Here is an 18,290-nt window from a genome sequence, read left to right as displayed (position 1 = left end):
TTAAAGCTGAATATTATTCCATTGTCTAGATGTACCACAGGTGGTTTATCCAATTCACCTTTTGAAGAATATCTTGGTGTTTTCACATTTTGGCAATTATGGAAAAAGCTACTTATGAAGGTGTTTATATAAATAAAAAATACTGATAAACATTATCAGTGTGCAGTTTTTTAAGCGGACTTTGTTTTCAGCTTATTAGATTTAATATTAAGGAATGTGATTGCTGGATCAGGTGGTAAGAGTTTGGTTAATTTTGTAAGATATTGCCAAAAGTGGGTAGATCATTTCACATTCCTACCAACAGTGAATAGTTACTGTTGTGCCACATCTGTACCAACATTTAGTGTTGTCATTATTCTGTATTTTGTCCATTGTAATAGGTGTAGAGTGTTATCTTACTGTTTTAATTTCTGATCCCCTAATGAGATATGATGATGTGGAGCATCTTTTCATATGCTCATTTGTCATTTATATATGTTCTTTGGTAAAATGTCTTCACGTCTTTTGCTTAGTTTTAATCATGTTATTTACTTTATTATTGTTGAGTTTTGAGTTTTTAAAATTTATTTTAGATAATAATTCTTCATTAGATCTATCTTTGGCAAGTATTTTCTCTCAGTCTGTAGCAGAAAGACATGTCTTATTCTTTTGAAGTTTGCTAGTATTTTATTAAGGGCTTTGGCATTTGTATTTATAAGTGGTATTGGTCTGTAGATTTCTTATGGTATCTTTTCTGGTTTGATATGATGCTGGTCTCACTGAATGAGTTGAGATGTATTTCCTCCGTTTTTATTAGAAGACTTTATGAAAAAATGGTGTTCTTTTTTTTTTTTTTTTTTTAATGTTTGGTGTAATTTGGTGGTTATACCATCTGGACTTTTGTTTTTCTTTGTGGGTAGATTTTTGATTACTAATTCAGCCCTTTCAGTTACAGATCTGTTCACGTTGTTTATTTATTCTTGTGTCAACTTCAGTAATTCATTTAGGTTATTTTTTGGCATACAATTGTTCATGATATTCCTTTATAATCTTTTAATTTCTTTAAGGTAAGTAGTAATATCTCCTCTTTAACTTCTCGTCTTGTGTCCTTTTTTCTTGGTCCATGTAGCCTAAGTTGCTTTTTTGTTTTTGTTTTTTTTCCATTTTTTCTCATCTTTTTAAAGAACTTATTTTGATTTCATTGATTTCCCTCTATTGTTTTTCTGTTCCCTGTTTTACTAGTTTCTTTTCTAATTTTTATTATTTTCTTCCCTCTGCTTTCTTTAGGTTTAATCTACTAAAGTCTTTACTGATAAAGGAAAATATATTGGGTTTGTCAAAAAGTTCATTTGGGTTTTTCTGGAAGATGTTATGGGAAAACCTGAATGAACTTTTTGGCCAACTCAATGCAATTAATTAATAGTGTGGTTTTATTTTTAGTAGAAGATGGAACTTAAGTTTTCTTTTAAGAGAAAATCTTTAAAAGGTTACAATAGGAAATGTTTTGATTACAAACTGCTCCTTTCAGAAACGCGGTTTTAAAAAGGGATTGGTGTGTCAAAAGGGTAATTATAGTCAGAAAACGTTTTTTAACCAAAGCAGTATATTAAAAATATTTTTACTGGAGTATAGTTGATAGAAAACTCTTATATTTTAATGTGAGTAAAGTGTTATCAATACTGCCATGCAACATAGATTGAAAAATGGGTTCATAGAATTGTAGGTATTGGTGTTCTGTTTGATAATGCACCAAAGAGATAAATAATGTTTTCATTTTTTGTCTTTTAAGATAAAGTCATTGGTTCTGGCAATAACTCTGATATGATGGAAAACAGCAGGGAAGAGGTAAGAATAACTTGGAGCATTTAAAAGATATTTATTACATACTACTAACCAACTAGAGTAGGTGTCATCAGTTTGCTTTTATTTAATATATGCTTGTGTTTGATTAGATATTTGAATGTTATTATATTGTAACAGTGATGACTCAAGGTGGTTGTTATGGGCATAAACTTATGGTTCTGAGATGTATATTCAGAATCTCTTCAGCATTATTATCAGAACCCGTCCTGAGGTCCTTCACCTGATGATGCCAGCCTACACTGTGTTTTAGGATTCTTTCTACCCAGTGTGAAAAATTGAATCCAATTAAAATATACTGTTTGGCATTGAAACGTATATTATCTAGGGTGAAACAGATCACCAGCCCAGGTTGGGTGCATGAGACAAGTGCTTGGGCCTGGTGCACTGGGAAGACCCAGAGGGATCGGGTGGAGAGGGAGGTGGGAGGGGGGACTGGGATGGGGAATACATGTAAAATCCATGGCTAATTCATTTCAATGTATGACAAAAACTACTGTAATGATGTAATTAGCCTCCAACTAATAAAAATAAATGGAAAAAAAAGGAAAAAAAATAAAATATACTGTTTGTATGGCAAAATGGAGGTAAATTTAGTATCTCTGAGAAAATTGTAGAAGGTACTCTGTGCCATGTATTAGGATAGAGAAAATGACACATTTTTAGATTCTTAAAACTGTCTATTGGGATCTGGTTACCTCTACATCTTTGTTTTGTCTTTGTCGGCATAGGCCAAGTTCATGGTACTGCAGTGTATCATCTTCTATTCCTCAAAATTCAAAAGTAATATTTTAACAAAAAGAGATAGTCTTAAATCAAGGAAACCTTGAGAGTAAATGAGAATTAGTTATTGATGTTCCTTTTAGAAAAATGTTTTAGGCATACAAATTACGTCTCATTCTACCATTATATTATAGATGTTGGTATAGGGAAATAATTGTAGGCATGTTTCTCAGTTTTACTAACTTATGTACTTATTTCTTGCATTTAGGGAGCTAGCTCTGCAGAAAAATCCAAATCATCAGGATCATCACGATCAAAGAGGTTGGTTGATACTGAAGGGAAAAAAGTTACTTTCTTTTTCAGGTTGTTTTATTTCCTTTTTATTAGAATAATCTGTTTTTTCCTAAACTTCAAGCAGTCTTGTTCTAAGTAAACTATTTTACACAAGCATATATATTTTAAAAAGGGCAGTGTAATATAATGAATCCTCTTGTATCTATCACTTTTAATTTTAACTAAAATTTTCCCAGGGGAGGATTTATTATGTACTAGTGGCCCTGGCAGTATATAGGTAATTCCTTTCAGATAATATATGTGCTTTAAAAAAAGGAGAAAAGGGGAAATGAAATGTTAAATGTTTCATGAGGCAATATGAGTTTTTTAGGGTTATACGAAATTGTCTAGGATGGGAAATGGTAGCCATAATAGTTATAAGGAAGTTATAAGAAGATCAAAGAGTGGTTAAAATACTTATCTGTGTTAAATTGTTAAAGTGAATTGTACATAAAGACTGAAATTACTTCCAAGCATAATGTAATGTGTATTATACTATGAAATATAGTTTTTATTAGAAGTTTGCAGTTTATTCTGTTGGATTTTGGTTTTTATTTTAAACTAGTGGAAATAAATATCTTTTAATAATCACAGTTTGCTTGTTATTAACTTATTCCCTAAGGTAGTGATTCTTAAATAAGAATTCCCCTCTAAATACTCTTTACTTTTTTTAGAATGTGCATGCCTTGGTCCTGCTCAAGACCTACTAAATTGTAATGTGGTATAGAGATGTATGCTTCCCTAGGTGATTTTGATATGTATCCCTATGTTAAGCAGGGATTAAGGGATTAAGCTGTTAAGAGCCACTGCTTAATCTAAACATGTTATTTATGTTATTTTGGTGTTTTTCAATTGTCAGAAATGTCTGTAATTCTATGGACTTAATTTTTTCATAGGAAACCTTCAATTGTAACAAAGTATGTAGAATCTGATGATGAAAAACCTTTGGATGAAACTGTAAATGAAGATGCTTCTAATGAAAATTCAGAAAATGATATTACTATGCAAAGCTTGCCAAAAGGTAAAGTGTATTAATTTTTCATATGAAGTTGAAGTTGAAAAATATCTTTAAATGTCATTACTATAAAATTAGAAATTGATTATTGTAAGCTGTGTGTCAAGCACCAAACCTGACATTTAAGTAGCAATGGTTTCGAAATGTATTAGTATGGTAATGATAATGTTTGTTCCTGAGGTTAAATATTTAGAATATATAGTCAGGTTTGAAAAGAAAACTTATTTTCTCTTTCCATTGGCTTTTAGTTTCCAAATTATACTTGAATGTGGAAGTTGGTTTAAATGTTTAGTATGTTAAGTTTTGGTTCAGTGAATTTTATTGTGCTTGCTTTACAGAAAAACATAATGAATGCTCTGAAAACGTCTTAAAAACATTTAAAGTCTAATTTATTCTTACTGCATTCTTAAATTCCCTAAGATTAAAAGTGAAGTTACCTGTTAAATTTGATTTAGGTATATTTCTTGTAATTATCCTTTTTAAAATGCCTTGTCACATTTCCTCACAACTGTTATGTTTCTAATCTTAAAAGTTGCATTGATTAGATTGGGGCCAGGGTAGGGGTGGGTAGGGGAGAAGCCAAATGAAAATCTTGGACTTTTCATATTTCAAGTCTAAGAGCAGTGTGATTACATGATGAGAGAATGACATGGGTCTTGGTAATTTCATGGTGTTTCAGAATCAAAAGTTTTGATTTGTTTCTTTATTGAATAATATGTTCAAGGCTCTTAGATTTTTCAGATTTGTTATCACTGATCATTTACAGCAATGTTTACTACTTTATTCTCTGTCTCTACTTATGTGTATGTGACACATATTTTGATTATGGAAGTTTAAGAAAATGATGAGTAGGAGGATAATATATTTCTTGACTAGGAAAAATTAGGAGTTACAATAGATAAGAAATGAATGAAGAAAATAAATGAATGAGAGGAGGAAGAAAGAAGAAAAATTGATGGGCCTACCATTTACTTGGCTTTGAAAATCATTTTATGTAATAGTTTTGGTGGCCTAAGGCAGAAACAGCTAACATGGCAGTCTGAGTTTCATAGGTAGTGATTCACTTTGGATTATTATATTCTCAGTGGTTGTTACTGCAAGTCCTTATGATGGCCACTGGGTGAGCTAAGAACTAGGAATTCCAATCTTTCTTTTAGTGATATTATATAAGGAAGAAAGTTAATATGGGATGTTACTAACCTGAACTAAGGGTAATTCTCTTCCACCAAACCAAAATAGACCTGTTTCATAAGGTCAAATTTGGTTGATTATCACTATTGTTATAATACTGAGTATGTATAAGTACTGGACTCTTAAAAAATTAACTCATTTAATTCTCAAAGCAATGCTGTAAGGTAGTTATTGTTTCTACTTGTAGAGATGAAGGAACAAATTCAGAGCTCAAGGAACTTTTTCAGCTTTAAATTGAGAAGCTAAGATTTGAACCCAGGTCTGCCTGAATCCAAAGCTAGTGAGTGCTCTTTCCACTCTGCTGCTTTGCTTTCATTTAGAGAAGAATCTTCAGAAAGAAATCTGTTTTTTTTCCCCCCAGTGTGTGTGTGTGGGGTGGGTGGGTGTTACCTGTAAATCTTTAGCTTTTTTCAAATGCCAGGGCTTCTCTGAGAGTATATATGTGAAATGGTTGTTGTGAATAAAGGTTTTTTTTTGTGTGTGTGGAAATTGCTTATATTTACCAGCTTGTAAAAAACTCAATCCTTTGTGCCCTATTTCCCCCCGTTTTTTCAGAGACTCAGAAATTCTTTTAACCTCGTTAAACCTCACTGCTGACTAACATAGACCTATGTTTCAGGGAAACAGCCCCTGACAACTACCAGGTTTTACAGTTCGCCCTCCATATCCGTGGGTTCTGCCTCTGCAGATTCAACCAATCTCAGATCAGAAATATTTGGGGAAGAAATTCTGGAAAGTTCCAAAAAGCAAAACTTGAGTTTTCATTTGGCAACTGTTTATATAGGGTTTACATTGTGTTAGGTAGTGTAAGTAATCTAGAGATGATTTAAAGTATACAGAAAGATGTGCATAGGTTATAGGCAAATACTATGATGCTATTTTATATAAAGGACTTGAGCATCCACGGATTTTGGTATCCCAGGGGGTCCTGGAACAAATCCCCCATGGATACTGAGGGACGACTATACTTTCTTAATTGTTGTCAGTAATACCCAGTTGGGCTTTTCTGGTGGCTCAGTGGTAAAGAATCTGCCTGCTAATGCAGGAGAAGTGGGTTCAATCCCTGGATCGGGAAGATCGCCTGGAGAAGAAGATGGCAACTCACTCCAGTATTCTTGCCTGGGAAATCCTATGGACAGAGGGGCCTGGTGGGCTACAGTCCTTGAGTTCACAAAAGAGTCAGACATGACTTAGCGACTAAACAACAATGCCTAATTACTAAGCCCAGCAATATAGGTAAAGTGAGACCTGGACCCTTTTTACCATGCCTCTGCTTTATTTGCTCTTGAGAGATTAAAATGAAAAATTAGCAACCTCTCTCCTCAGTTCACATGTTTTTTAGCTAAGAGAGTACATTGTTTCTAAAAGATTCCATAGGGACCAACAATTGACTTCATTCTGCAATTTATTGTTATAGCACTTGAGCTTAAGCACCTAAGGCAGTATTTGTTTAAAACTCTTTAGGGGGGAAAAAAACTCTTTAGGGACTTTCAGGGTACTGAAACTTTGACTTAACTATTTAGGAAATGGTACAGAATAGTACAGCAGTAATAGCAGAATATAAAACAACACTTAAGAATATTTTGCTGCCTTTATGGTTTGGCTTATGAGAAGAATAGGATGTCTTTAAAACTTTCTTTTCTGATCCTTTTATTTTTTAAACTGTAGAACTTAGTGTAGATATTCATAGTCAAAAAAGCTTTTGTGATAGGCAGTATAAAAATTGAGAACTGGGCTAAGGCTTTTTAACTTTATTCACACATTTCTGTTAACAAATCAGTTCATAATACTTCCCCCCTGACACACCATTTTTTATGAACTATATTCCAACAAGTAATTTGATTGTTGACACTTGGCCCTTTTACTATTTCCCTGTTTTATTTATTCTTGAGAGGTCCTTATATAAATATTGAAAGCTTGAAAGAAACAAAACTATGTTCCAGCAATGTTGGCTTTATCTGGAGTCTTGTACTTCACTTGCACATTTAATATGTGTAATGGTTTTTTAAATGAAATCATTCTAGGTACAGTGATTGTACAACCAGAGCCAGTGCTGAATGAAGACAAAGATGATTTTAAAGGGCCTGAATTTAGAAGCAGAAGTAAAATGAAAACTGAAAATCTCAAAAAACGCGGAGGTAAATACAAGTGAAAATGAAAACATGAGTTTAAATTGCTGTTTATGACCATATTGGAAAATCTGATGTGCTTACTAAAAATACCTCCACTTTTCTGCCCATTGTTTTTTAAAAGCACTACTTAAAAATAACTTCTGTTTCTTTCTGAGCTCTGAAGCAGAAAAGGTTAAACACCATTGATTAAAATACCTTTGCCTTCAGTGGCTATTAAGTTATCTCAAGAAGCTTAGTATTTCCTTCTTACACATGTTAGTTCTGTAATGCCAGAATACCATGTGTTTCCTCTCACCTGAAAGAATTTTAGATTTGGACAAAGTCTTGCACGTGGCCTTCAGATAACTTTATACATATCTAAAACATTGTTTCAGAGAGTGATGGACATCTGCATTAGTGTCACCTCGGGTACTTATATTAAAAATGCAGTTCCCTTGACTCCACTCATGACAATTTAGAATTTCTGGGGATGATGTCAAGACCCTGCTCCAGTTTGTTGTTATGTGTATTAAAGTCAGACATCTGTTGGTCTAAGGATATCAGTGTAGATATGAATAGGAAGGAGAAGGGAACTAGAGCTAGGAACCTCCCTTCATCTGTCTCAGTCACCTCTTCCTTTGTCTGTCCACCCTCACTTATACACACAACCATTGACTAGATCTGTAGAAAGTGAGCATGAGGAAGATTCATTTAAAAATTCACTACAGTGAAGTTTGTGTCATACTTGTTTGTGTGTGAGTTTAAAGTAGTGCCTGTATGTATTTTTTGGGCAGATTAACAGAGCCAGAATCCGTTATGGTAGAAAGAATCAATCTCTAAAAGATAGAAATGACACTAAATTTCTAAATAGAAGTGTAATGGAAGCCTGTCTGTTTAATATTTATCATTTTAATTGTGAAATTATAGAGTAGTTTTTATCTTGCTGACATTTTGTGTAGATTTTATTCCAGTGCTATATGATATCTTGGTGGTACCAGTAAATATATCTGTATATTATATTAGATGTGTGTATAATATATATGTAAATTTTCAGATTGAATTCATTAGGTTTAGAGATCAAGAACATGTAGTTTAGTCTTCTGTCCACCAGGGGGTGTTCTACCCCTTTCAAGCGTAAGGAAGATTTTTTTGAGAATAATTCATAGTTGGGAAATTGCCTTTGCAGCAACAGAGCTCACCAAAGCTGAGTAGTAGTCTTTAAAATAAGAGAATCAGCAAGTAGAAGATGATGATAAAGGACCAGCAGTAAGAGTTATTTTTTCTCATTTCTGATTATGGATCCTCTAGGAAGACAGATAACTAAGTATACTGCATTGTGTCAAAATTAATATCTAGTGGTGTCTTTTGGGGAGGGACTCTGGAGTAGTCAGTGCCTCAGATATGGATAATGGCTAAAAGGAGAATAAAAAAGAGCTACAATTATCGGGGAGGGTGTTTTTAGTGCTAATTTACTATGCTGCTGGTATTTGGTCTGAGCTGATATGTCTCTGGAACATTTTATTGAGTGTTCTGTGTAAGGATGTTTATATTGTGCTTAAGGGAATATGTGTGTTTATAGCTATATGATAGCTAAATCTTGTTAATTTTTGTCTTAATAATTTGCTACATCTTTAAGCTGTCGGAAATCACACAGGATTTTAACCGTGTTTACCTATATACACATGTATGGATGAACTAGTGATCTGAGGTACTGAACTGTTGGTTAATATTCAAACTCCCTAGGAAAGTTAGTTTTAAAATTGAAGTCTAATTTAGGAAACTGTCAAGAAGGTAAACTTTATACATAAAATAGTCTTATAATGATTTGAAACAAAATTAGACACAAAGATATTGACCATTTAAGGAGCCATTGTTTTTTTAAATACCATAGCTGATTTTGACATCCTTTCCCTAGTTTAGTTGTTAGAAAACATATTTTACATTTAATTTTTCTATATGACAGAATAATTCTCTCCTTAAGATTGATAAAATGTATTGAGGTCAGAAATGAAAATGCCTCTTTTCCATTTATATGCTGTATTATAACCATTATGATATTTCATAACTAAAAAAATAAAACATACATCCATAGAAGCAAGTATGTCTAGTGAAGTACCACCTAACTAGTTTACAATATTTGCTTCAGATCTCACTTAATAAAGTATTGGTTTATTCCTATTTCCTCTTTCTTTTGCACTTCAGGTTGTGATTATTTGAAGTTTGTGTGCATTTGTGCTGTTTCCATGCATGTTTTTATATTTTTTTTACCTAATTTTGCTCAAAAAGTATTTGTTTTTCATTAAAAAATATACAAAGTAGTAGATATCCTTTTGCAACAATTTTTATTCAACTTTGATTTTGAAATGTATTCATATCAGTAAATGTATAATCTGGTTTTTTACTTTTCACTGTTCTATAGAATTCAGTTATATAAGTAAAGCACTATTCATTTCCTAAATGTGAAATTATTTCTAATTTTTTGTTTTCAAATTTTTCCCAATTGCTAGTTAGTACTGCAATGAATATCCTTTATGATTCCTTATGCACATTTGGGGAAAATTCTCCATTGAATCACCTAGCTTTTTAAAATTCTTGAGTGATATATGTGCAAAAGCATAAAGAAGATGCTTAATAAATATTATCTAACACTGGATGAACATTTATACTCTAGCTTTTCATTACCTTGTCAGCTTATATGAATATAATTATTTGATATGAAAAAACACACTGTATATTTATTTGTGTTTCAAGTAAAAAATATATCAGTACTCACAATGAAATACTAATGCAGGATGGTATGATTTAAAATAAAATATAAGCAGCTTTATAGAGTGTGGTGGTGCCCTTATACTTTTGTTAACCTTTTCTAACTTCTGCAAGTAAAAATATTTGTGCTAATACTTGGGTCCCTGGTGCTTTGGACCTTAAAACTAAGAATAACACAAAATAGAAAATTAAAAGGTGAGAAATACATGTGTTGTTTTGTCTTTTTGTTAGGGATAGAGACAATTTTTTTCATTTTTTTTAAGTCTTATTCCCCCGCCCCCCCTTTTTTTTCCCTTCAGTGAATGCAGGCATTTTCACTGGCCTCTTTTGAGTCATATTCTACCATCTTATTTGGATAAGAGTTGTTTGCACATCAAGAGTCACCTGTAAAACTTTCAGTGCGTTAGGGATGGGGATGGCTGTCCCTGTTTTTAAAAGATTCTTTGTCTGATTCTAATTTTCAGTTCAGATTGTGAAGCACTGTGCAGAACTAGAGATGAGGGTGAGGCAGAAGTTCCCTTTATTCTTGTGTAGGTTGTCTTCAATCTGTTTTTCTGCAGAAACCGTGGCATGGGGCTCTGTCAAAATCCAGCCATTCTGAGGTTTTCCTGCCAACATAGATATACCTGCAAATCTTATTTGTCCATATTTGGAAATAGTGGACAGTGCTGATATGGACTTGACAATGGAGTAGATATAGAAAAAAGGCAGGTTAATGGGGATCGTGGATAGTATTGAAGGGACTCTGAGGAGGGAAATTGGTAATATAAAGTTATCAGGTTTTTACATACTTTTGAAAGGATCTATATAGACAATTCCATTTTGAGAATAAAAATTTTATGGCATACCTAACTTAAGTATAGGGTTCCAATAGAATCTATTTCATGTATTTCACTTGCTTCTCCATTCTTTAAGAACTGATGCTGAATTTATTTGTGAAGTAGTAGCAAAACGAAAAGAGCTCTTGACACCTATTTTTAGAACTTCGTTTATGGAATCTCTTCATGTTAAATCAAGTTGTTGTGAGAAATAGGGTTTGCATCTGTAAAAGGGAGCAAGTTAGCTCTGTAATTTGTCAAGGTTGTCATGTTTTTAGTAAGTCCATAAAATTATTAACCTTTTTATTTGTGTCTAAAATGTCATTTTCCCAAGGATTATGAAGTATTTAATTTTCAATTTGAATGTTGGGAAATGCTAACTAAAATATATATCTTTTTGCATGTGTGTCTATGTGTGAATAATGTTCACTCTTTTCTTCTAGAAGATGGGCTTCATGGGATTGTGAGCTGTACAGCTTGTGGACAACAGGTCAATCATTTTCAAAAAGATTCCATTTATAGACATCCTTCACTGCAAGTACTTATTTGTAAGGTATGTAATGATATGTTGATAATTCCACAGATATTTGAATGCTTAACATGCATTCAATGCTTTTTGATTTTGATGCACAGTGATGAAGATGGAAATGGTTTCTGCCATTGGAGGCCATATACTGTAGTGGGGAAGACAGCCATGAAAGGGCCAATAAGTGCTATGATAGGGGAGATACTGTGTACTTTAGGAACACATGAGAAGCCATTGTAATTTGGAGTTGGTATATAATGGAGATGATGCAGCTGATGTCTGAAATATAAATAGGAATTAGCTTGGTAAAGTGGGTTTGGTTCAGTATATTTTAGGCCAGAGGCAACATGATATTCAAAGACTCATAGGTGAGGGACAATGTGGTGTGTTGGAAAACTGCAGAGTACATGTGTGTGCACACATATGTTTTATTTTTTTTTCATTTATTTTTATTAGTTGGAGGCTAATTACTTTACAATATTGTAGTGGTTTTTGCCATAGATTGACACGAATCAGCCATGGATTTACATGTGTTCCCCATCCCGATCCCCCCTCCCGCCTCTCTCCCCATCCCATCCCTCTGGGTCTTCCCAGTGCACCAGCCCTGAGCACTTGTCTCATGCATCCAACCTGGGCTGGCGATCTGTTTCACTCTTGATAGTATACTTGTTTCAGTGCTATTCTCTCAGAACATCCCACCCTTGCCTTCTCCCACAGAGTCCAAAAGTCTGTTCTGTATATCTGTGTCTCTTTTTCTGTTTTGCATATAGGGTTAGTGTTACCATCTTTTTAAATTCCATATATATGTGTTAGTATACTGTATGGTGTTTATCTTTCTGGCTTACTTCACTCTGTATAATGGGCTCCAGTTTCATCCATCTCATTAGAACTGATTCAAATGAATTCTCTTTAATGGCTGAGTAATATTCCATGGTGTATATGTACCACAGCTTCCTTATCCATTTGTCTGCTGATGGGCATCTAGGTTGCTTCCCGCACATAACCTTCCCTGTTTACATACCCTGATTACTCAAATCTAAACTCTCCATTTAGAGCAGTGTTTTGACTTAATTTGGAGATCGTAGATTTAAAAAATATTTCATATGTATTGAAGATAATTTTAACAGTCTATGTAAACTTTTTTATAAGTAATACCTTGGAATTAATTTTAAATGTCTACTTTATCAAACATCATTTCCCCAACTCATATTATTGCTAAATTAATCCTGTAATAGTTTGTTTTCCAATAAAATATCTACTTGAATTGTAGGGGCAGACCAGACTTTCCTTAATCAGAGTTCCATTTGTAGATCTTGCATGAATTTTTGATAGATGTAGACCAACTTAAGCTAAATTTTATGCCTCTTAGTAATTTGTGTCCTTCCTTTCTTTGAATTCAGTTCAGTCAGGCTTCTAGTTTTAAACACCGACAGCTGAATTTTGCATCTATTGGGTTTGTAATGTGCATTCCTTTTTTCTTGTATATGTGATTGGTTTTTTTCAAAGGCCAGTCTGTTGAGCCCAGGTCAGTAATCAGTAGTTGTTATCAGTGGTCATGGAACATTCCCTTTTCTTTAGTTCCAGTGAGAAGGAATTTAAAGTCAGTCAGAAAAAAAAAAAATAAAGTCAGTCAGATTTGGATTTGAATACCAGTTTTGCCTTTGTAATTGTATGACTTTTGGAGATTTATTTACATATTAATGAATCAAAGCCTTTTCTCTCAAATTGGGCAGTAATACTGCCTATCTTACACAGTAGGTATTGGAGATTTAAAGATAAAATAGGGCGGAAAAGGATACTCTTGCTCAGCTCTACACACAATAGCTGTTTATATATGATGACTATTACATTAGTATTAAGTAACAACAAATCTAATACATTTTTATGTAGATCCTTGGTAGCTAGCCATATGAGATCAGAAATTTGCCTTACCAAAATCTTCTATCAATTTTTATATAAGGAACAGTGGTGCTTGATGATATGGAAGTCTGTTTTAATTTCTTGAGCTATTCCTGTGTCTCTAAAGTACTAGCTGGGGTGGCACAGTGTTTTTGCTTTGATTCTCTAAAACACACACACACACATATACATAGATACATTCCATTTAGTTTTTTAATGACTTAAAAGTGAAGTTTTTCTCCTTTATGAATGTTAAAAATTTTGAATAAATTTTCCCTCTCTCTCTTTTTTAATAGAATTGCTTTAAATATTACATGAGTGATGATATTAGCCGTGACTCAGATGGAATGGATGAACAGTGTAGGTAGGTAATAAATCAAGATGAACTAAAATTCAGTGTTGTCTACTTTTTGAGGGAAAATTCTTACATAGTCTGTTATTAAATCTTTTCTTTTTTTGTGGTATCATCATTGATATCTTTAATGGAAGGTTGTTCTTTTCCACATAGCCCTTGATTTATGTCTTAATTTTCTAACAAAGAATAAGTAAATGACCTAAATTACTTTGCTATTAAAATTGTTGGCAAGAAATTTTAATTGCTTTAATACTATAAAGATTTTAAAAGAGTTTCATTTTGGAATAATATTTTAATCTTTAAATAATTGCAGATGGTGTGCAGAAGGTGGAAACTTAATTTGTTGTGACTTTTGCCATAATGCCTTCTGTAAGAAGTGCATTCTTCGCAACCTTGGTCGAAAGGAGCTGTCTACAATAATGGATGAAAACAACCAATGGTATTGCTACATTTGTCACCCAGAGCCTTTGTTGGACTTGGTCACGGCGTGTAACAGCGTGTTTGAAAACTTAGAACAGTTGTTGCAACAAAATAAGAAGAAGATAAAAGTTGACAATGAAAAGAGTAGTAAAGTATATGATCATGCACCCAGATTTTCTCCAAAGAAGAACAGTCCAAATTGTAATGGAGAAGAAAAGAAGTTAGATGATTCATATTCTGGTTCTGTAACCTACTCTTACTCAGCACTAATTGTGCCCAAGGACATGATTAAGAAGACAAAAAAACTGATTGAGACTACTGCCAACATGAATTCCAGTTACGTTAAGTTTTTGAAGCAGGCAACAGATAATTCAGAAATCAATTCCGCTACAAAGTTACGTCAGCTTAAGGCTTTTAAGTCTGTGTTGGCTGATATCAAGAAAGCTCATCTTGCATTAGAAGAAGACTTGAATTCAGAGATTCACACTTTGGATGCTGTAAACAAAGAGAAAAATACCAAAGAGCATAAAGTCATAGATGCTAAGTCTGAAACAAAAGTAAGAAAAGGAGAAAAACCTTGTGTTTTGGAAAGGAAGGATATTTCAAAATCAGAAGGTAAACTGTCAAGAAAGCAGGTAGATAGTGAGCATGTGGGTCAGAGTGTTGCAGTAGAGGAACAAAGAGCACATAAAAATGCCAGTACTGAACATAAGAAATCTGATAAAAAAGAACCTCAGTATGAACCTACTAACACTTCCGAAGACTTAGACATGGATATTGTGTCTGTTCCTTCCTCAGTTCCAGAAGACATTTTTGAGAATCTTGAGACTGCTATGGAAGTTCAGAGTTCAGCAGATTATCAGGGAGATGGCAACAGTGGAACTGAGCAAGAACTGGAGACTTCTGTAAAATTAAATATTACTTCAAAAGACAACAGAGGAGGTATTAAATCAAAAACAACAGCTAAAGTAACAAAAGAATTATATGTTAAACTCACCCCTGTTTCCCTTTCTATTTCCCCAATTAAAGGTGCTGATTGTCAGGAAGTTCCACAAGATAAAGATAGCTATAAAAGTTCTTGTCTGAACCCTAAGCCAGAGAACTGTGAACTTGGACAGGAAAAGAATGATAATGAGCATTTGGCTAAAAGTGAAGTTCCGTTACTTTCAGAAGAATCTGATCTTCGAAGATCCCCGCGTGTAAAGACTACACCTTTGAGGCGACAGACAGAAAACAACCGTACAACATCTAATTCGGATGAAGAAAATAATGAAACACTTAAGGAGCAGCAAAAACTTTCGGTCCCAGTGAGAAAAAAGGATAAGCGGAATTCTTCTGACACTGCTATAGATAATCCTAAACCTAATAAATTGCCTAAATCTAAGCAGTCAGAGATTGTGGATCACATTTCAGATTCTGATGAAATGCTGGCAATCCTCAAAGACGTGCCCAGTATGAGTCACAGTTCTTCAGATACTGATATTAATGAACCTCATACAAATAATGAGAAGACTTTTTATTCAAAGATTCAAAGAGGGAAAGATGATAAAAGAAAAAGGAAACGAAAAAGTTCTACTTCTGGCTCAGATTTTGATATTAAGAAAGGTAAATCAGTTAAAAAGGCTATAATTTCTAAAAAGAAACGGCAAAACCAGTCTGAATCTTCTAATTATGACTCAGAATTAGAAAAAGAGATAAAGAGTATGAGTAAAATTGGGACTGCCAGAACAACCAAAAAAAGAGTTCCAAATAAAGAAGATTATGATTCTTCTGAAGATGAAAAACACAGCAAAAAAGGAATGGATGATCAAGGTCATAAAAGTTTGAGGACTGCACAGGAAGGATCATCTGATGATGCTGAAAGGAAACAAGAGAGAGAGAATTTCTCTTCAGCAGAAGGCACAGTTGATAAAGACAAGACCATCATGGAACTGAGAGATCGCCTCTCTAAGAAGCAGCAGCCCAATGTTTCCTTAGAGAGTGCTGATAAGCTTTGTTCTGGGAAAGAGGAGAGTTTTAATTCTTCAGAAGATAAAATGGTTGCTGAATCTAAAGGAAAGAGTAAGCACCAGCGAACCAGAATGGGTAAGAAAATACTGGGTGGCTTATGTGATGTTGCTGAGAAGTTCTCAGAGAAAGAACAGAGTGATGAATCCTCTGAAGATGATAACAAGCAGAGCAAAAAGGCAGTGGAAGAAAAAGAAAAGAAAACTGCAGACTTGAATAAAAAAGTAATTAAGATGGAACAAGAGTATGAATCATCATCTGATAGTACTGAGAAATTACCTGAGGGAGAAGAAATTTGTCACTTTCCTAAAAGCATAAAACAAAATAAGAGCTCAGCTGATGGGGAAAAGAAATGCAAAAAAATAAAAGATAAAGCTTCTAAAAAGAAGGGTGAATTATCTGATAATTCTGAGAAGTTACCAGGAAAAAGAGAAAGTTGTGACTCTTCAGAAGATAAGAGAAGTAAGAATGGAACATCCAGTAGAGAGAAGAAAAGGTTCAACTTGCCTGAAAAGAGTTCGAGGAAGAGACAGGATTGTTCATCATCTGATACTGAAAAATATTCCATGAAAGAAGATGGTTGTGATTTTTCTGATAAGAGACCAAAAAGAATAGAATTAAGGGAAAGAAGGAATTTAAATTCAAATAGAAATAGCAAGGAAGTACAAAGTGGCTCATCGTCTTCTGATGTTGAGGAAAGTTCTGAAGATAATAAAAACCTGAAGAAACAAAGAACTTCAGCTAAAAAGAAGGCAGGCAGTATGAAGGAGAAAATGAGAAACTCCCTGAGAACAAGCACCAAAAGAAAGCAGGCTGACATTACTTCCTCATCTTCTTCTGATATAGGAGATGATGATCAGAAATCTGTAGGTGAGGGGAGCAGTGATGAGCAGAAAATTAAGCCTGTGACTGAAAATTTAGTGCTGTCATCACATACTGGATTTTGTCAATCTTCAGGTATGGGAAAATAAATAGAAAATTTATACTTTTTCCCTGTTGAATAACTACATTGTTTATTTTCTCTGTAGTCAGTCAAATGCAAGGTTACTTATTCTGTAGGAAAACACCATTTAAAAATTCTTTAGAGATTTTCTAGAACCTCTTTCTCCAATTTTTTTTGTCACCATTGGGAGGTATTTGAAACATTATTAGTGTTCTGTGTCATGTGTACCAAATTTGTTGGGTAAATCTCTTTATTAATGTTTAATGCTTTTCTTTGGACTAATGAAAAGTAATTTATGAAGGAAAATCAGACTGTTGATAGTAGTTCAGTAGACATTTACTCATGTAATGGAGATGAGTGCTTGTTATGAGTATGACATGTTATGTGAAAGTTTTAACTGCTTTGCCGTGCATCTGACTTTTGTTGATTTTTTTAAATTTAATTGGAGGCTAATTACTTTACAATATTGTGGTGGTTTTTGCCATACATTCACATGAATCAGCCCTGACTTTTAAATTGGACACATTAACTTTGTGTCTATGAAATCCTCTGAAAAACTTAAATTTACTTTATTGAAACCCATTGCTGATGCTCATCATTTTTTTTCTAATAACATGAACAGATGTTTCCATTTTTAACATTAACAAAATAGAAAAAGAAAAAAATCCAGAAAGTAGATGGATTACTCTACCCTGATGAGATAGAGCACTAGGACAGTAAGGGTGTGGGTCAATGATACCCCTCAAAAAATTAAAAATATTTATCATTATGGCAGTTCTTAAAAAAAATAGTTGTATAATAAATGTATGCTTGTTGCTCATATTGTCTTTTTTTTTTAAGTCAATAAAACCTGTCAGTTAACCAAGGACACTTAAAGTTTATTTAAAAATTTTTGTAAAGGAGATTGCACTTACTATTGTGTTCCCAGCAGAACATATGAACATTTACATGTAAGAGGAATAAGCAGTTCAGATTAGATATTGCTGCCAAGTAAACTTTGGTACCACCTTACAAAATTTTAAATTTTGAGAACTTCTTAGATTTTTGAATTGCATATAAGATTGTGAACTTGTATTCAAAACATAATATAATAGTTGCTTTGATATCAATTCAATGTTTTGGTTATCAGGTTAGTCGAAAAAACTCTTATTAGGATTAGAATGTGAGAATAATAAATTGTGGTTAGTTACATAGAGTATTCTCATTTGCAAATTCTAGACTGTTAGACTAATCAAACTTTGTAAAATTGGTTTCCATGATAAAACAGCCTCCCTAGGGAATTCCGCATGTTTGATTTCAGATACTAATTTTCAACTCCCCAAATCTCACTGACACATATGAGGG

The 18,290-nt window shown here is 33.4% G+C and overlaps 1 protein-coding gene across 11 annotated transcripts in view; it reads left to right on the top strand.

Moving 5' to 3' along the window:
- The window catches only part of ATRX (ATRX chromatin remodeler), a 267,954-nt gene that overhangs the window by 91,453 nt on the left and 158,211 nt on the right, over nucleotides 1-18,290 (top strand). For 6 of the 11 annotated variants that reach the window (XM_070462042.1, XM_070462040.1, XM_070462046.1 and 3 more), the window contains 7 exons: nucleotides 1,769-1,824; nucleotides 2,831-2,883; nucleotides 3,792-3,916; nucleotides 7,126-7,239; nucleotides 11,240-11,349; nucleotides 13,518-13,585; nucleotides 13,890-16,960. In XM_070462042.1, coding sequence (XP_070318143.1) covers nucleotides 1,769-1,824; nucleotides 2,831-2,883; nucleotides 3,792-3,916; nucleotides 7,126-7,239; nucleotides 11,240-11,349; nucleotides 13,518-13,585; nucleotides 13,890-16,960 — 3,597 coding nt within the window. The remainder of the gene's footprint in view (nucleotides 1-1,768; nucleotides 1,825-2,830; nucleotides 2,884-3,791; nucleotides 3,917-7,125; nucleotides 7,240-11,239; nucleotides 11,350-13,517; nucleotides 13,586-13,889; nucleotides 16,961-18,290) is intronic. The other 5 variants (XM_070462050.1, XM_070462043.1, XM_070462041.1 and 2 more) reach the window with 5 other exon arrangements.

The sequence above is a fragment of the Odocoileus virginianus genome, chromosome X (genome assembly GCF_023699985.2).
Source record: "Odocoileus virginianus isolate 20LAN1187 ecotype Illinois chromosome X, Ovbor_1.2, whole genome shotgun sequence".
Taxonomy (NCBI): Eukaryota; Metazoa; Chordata; class Mammalia; order Artiodactyla; family Cervidae; genus Odocoileus; species Odocoileus virginianus.
This window is presented reverse-complemented; position numbering and strand designations above follow the sequence as displayed.